This window comes from Trichinella spiralis, assembly GCF_000181795.1.
Source record: "Trichinella spiralis strain ISS 195 chromosome Unknown Scfld2779, whole genome shotgun sequence".
Classification (NCBI taxonomy): domain Eukaryota; kingdom Metazoa; phylum Nematoda; class Enoplea; order Trichinellida; family Trichinellidae; genus Trichinella; species Trichinella spiralis.
Genome location: NW_003529718.1, coordinates 1 through 2,679, shown reverse-complemented (window position 1 = coordinate 2,679; position 2,679 = coordinate 1). Strand labels below are relative to the sequence as shown.

The following is a 2,679-nucleotide window of genomic DNA, read 5'->3' as shown; positions in this document are numbered from 1 at the left end:
GATCCTTTGGAGTGTCGATCTGATTGTTGACATCATGCAAGCGAAAATAATAAACTTTCGCACCACTTAACAAAAAAGACGAAGTGGTTAGCATCCTGGAAAGATCGCTATTCACTACTTCAAAGGTTGGTTTATCATCGACGTTGTCGCGGCTGTACCATTTGATTTATTACTGTTCAATGCAAACTCTGATGAGGTAACTTTTATTCAATGATTCAATATTCCAATTTTCATCACTTTCTATGATTAAACCGATTCATTTTATATTTGCTAGTTGCATTATTTGAAAATTTTCGGATTCTATAAAAATCAACAACAGCTACTCCTGACCTTGTTTGAATTATATTTCTAAAATCACATAATAATATGTTGAAGTTGATTTTAATGTTGCTTAAATTGGTGATTTTATAAACTTTTTCACTTTAGACCACAACTTTAATTGGTCTTCTGAAAACAGCACGCCTTTTACGTTTAGTACGGGTATGTCGCAAGCTTGATCGCTACTCTGAATATGGAGCAGCTGTTCTTTTGCTACTGATGGCTACGTTTGCTCTGATTGCACATTGGTTGGCCTGTATTTGGTATGCAATAGGGTCTGCTGAACTTCCATACGTCGACAACAACATCACGTGGCTTCATCATTTAGGTATGCACGTTCTCAACGGTCTATTTTTTTTTTTTTTTGAAAAAATGCTATTTATATGACATTAATGGAAGAGCAATAATTCTTGAAATGTTAAAAAAAATATTTAACATCATATTTTTCAGGATTAATTTCCAAAGAAGACATTTTTGAACCTTTTTAAACTCTAATCTGTTATTTCAAATAGTTTATATTTCAAACATTAGCTTCGTCCAATATAAGCAATCAAAAAATTTTAGTGGAGAAAAAATTCAAATTACTTTATAAGAGAAAAATTTTAATATAACTAACTTTTATGTTTTTTGGTAGTTGATTGGAGTACTAATTTAATTTCATTTAATTTAATCCAAATGTTTGTATATAATTACTGGAAAAATTTCAATCTTATAAATGTTTTGTGTTGGCTGTTAGTTGAATTTTATTATAACATGGGAAAGAATGAATTTTTCTCTGGTTCATCAGATAAAAATTTCAGATAACTTTTTGATAGAATGTTGTTTGTGAATTATTAAGCATTTTTTTATTGTTACAAGAGACAGAATTGAATTAGCTGACGTTGATTAAATAATATTGATAAAGCAAGCAACTATTTGCGAAGTGATTTGTGTGAGTGAAATTGTGAAATATAAAAATACGATTACAGCAAATCATCTGCAAACGCCTTACAATGGATCGACAGGCGGGCCTTCGCTGCGTTCACGTTACGTGACGGCTTTGTACTTTACTCTCAGCACCATCACAAGTATTGGTTTTGGCAACGTGTCCGCCACAACGGACTCGGAGAAAATATTTACCATAGTTATGATGATTCTGGGATGTAAGTGTTGTCGAATTGATTCTCATTTACTGCCATGGCATTGAAAAAGCTGCGTCTTTTGTTTTGTGCAACGCATCTTGTCGTGATTTTAGTTGCATGGTTAACTGTTAGCAAGTTTTATTAGCTTGTTTAACATAAAAATTTGTTTTAAAACATATATTGCTATGGGATATCCATATATATATATATATATATATATATATATATATATATGGATGCTGTGTTATGATTCACAAAGATGAAATTTTATGAAATGTGATGATAATTTTTTAAAAGGAGAAAATCTTTCATACTTAGTTAAATTATTTATTAGTGTGTAAAATGCTATGCGCAGGTATTTTTCTATTTATTTAGCAATGCAAATGCACATTCCTTTTGTCAACTCAACAAGCCAAGGTGGACCCAGTATGCATTCACGTTATGTGAGCTCTCTCTACTTTATAATGTCAACGCTGACAAGCGTTGGCTTCGGAAACATCGCACCAAATACTGATTATGAAATGATACATTCCATTTGCATTATGACGTTAGGGTGTAAGTTGACAAATCTTAAACCCTCTGTAAACCCGCTGTTTGATCAGCTTTCTTGCATACTTCTTAAAAAATTATTTTTATTTATTTATTTAAAACTTTTATTGTTAATTTTCAAACTATTTGCGCTATTATGAAAATTTTTTTTAATTATTGAGCATGTAGAAACTGAATACAAATTTTCCTTTACACCTGGAACACATTTCATTTATTTCATTATTCACAACAAGACAAATATGAAAAAAATGTTGTTTCATCATTAAATTATGTTTCAATTGAAATGTAAAACAACTATAAAAATATTATTATGAAAATTTAATTTGGTAATCCATTGTTGCATTTTTTAATTTTTAATTTGCATTATTTAATTGATATTTTTAGTTGATGAATGAATGTGTTTGGTTCCAACGTGCATGTGGAGTCAATTTTTTTTTTTTTTCAAACCGTTTTTTCCCCCATTGTTTGGGGGGGGGGGGGAACCCCCCATCTTATATATTCCATCCTCACGTTTCAGTGCATGCTGTATGTTTAAATTTGCAATTCGTTACAGCACTGATGTATGCCAAAGTTTTTGGAAACCTGTCGGCTATTAATCAAACGACTCTACTTTGGGCACTGCCCCGATTTCCTATTGAGATTAATTCTTTAAAAAGAAATTCAAATCAATTTCAACCAAGTTCCAAATCCA

At 31.0% G+C, this 2,679-nt stretch overlaps 1 protein-coding gene across 1 annotated transcript; it reads left to right on the top strand.

Annotated features, from left to right (window-relative positions):
- Positions 1–91: 91 nt before the first annotated feature.
- Tsp_13229 (Ion channel superfamily) lies at positions 92–2,383 on the top strand (the record flags this gene model as incomplete). Its single annotated transcript, XM_003368275.1, has 6 exons — positions 92–196; positions 427–646; positions 1,287–1,460; positions 1,774–1,794; positions 1,815–1,994; positions 2,373–2,383. Coding segments are annotated over 6 exons (711 nt in total), but the record flags the coding sequence as incomplete, so codon positions are not given.
- Between the last annotated feature and the right edge of the window lie 296 nt (positions 2,384–2,679).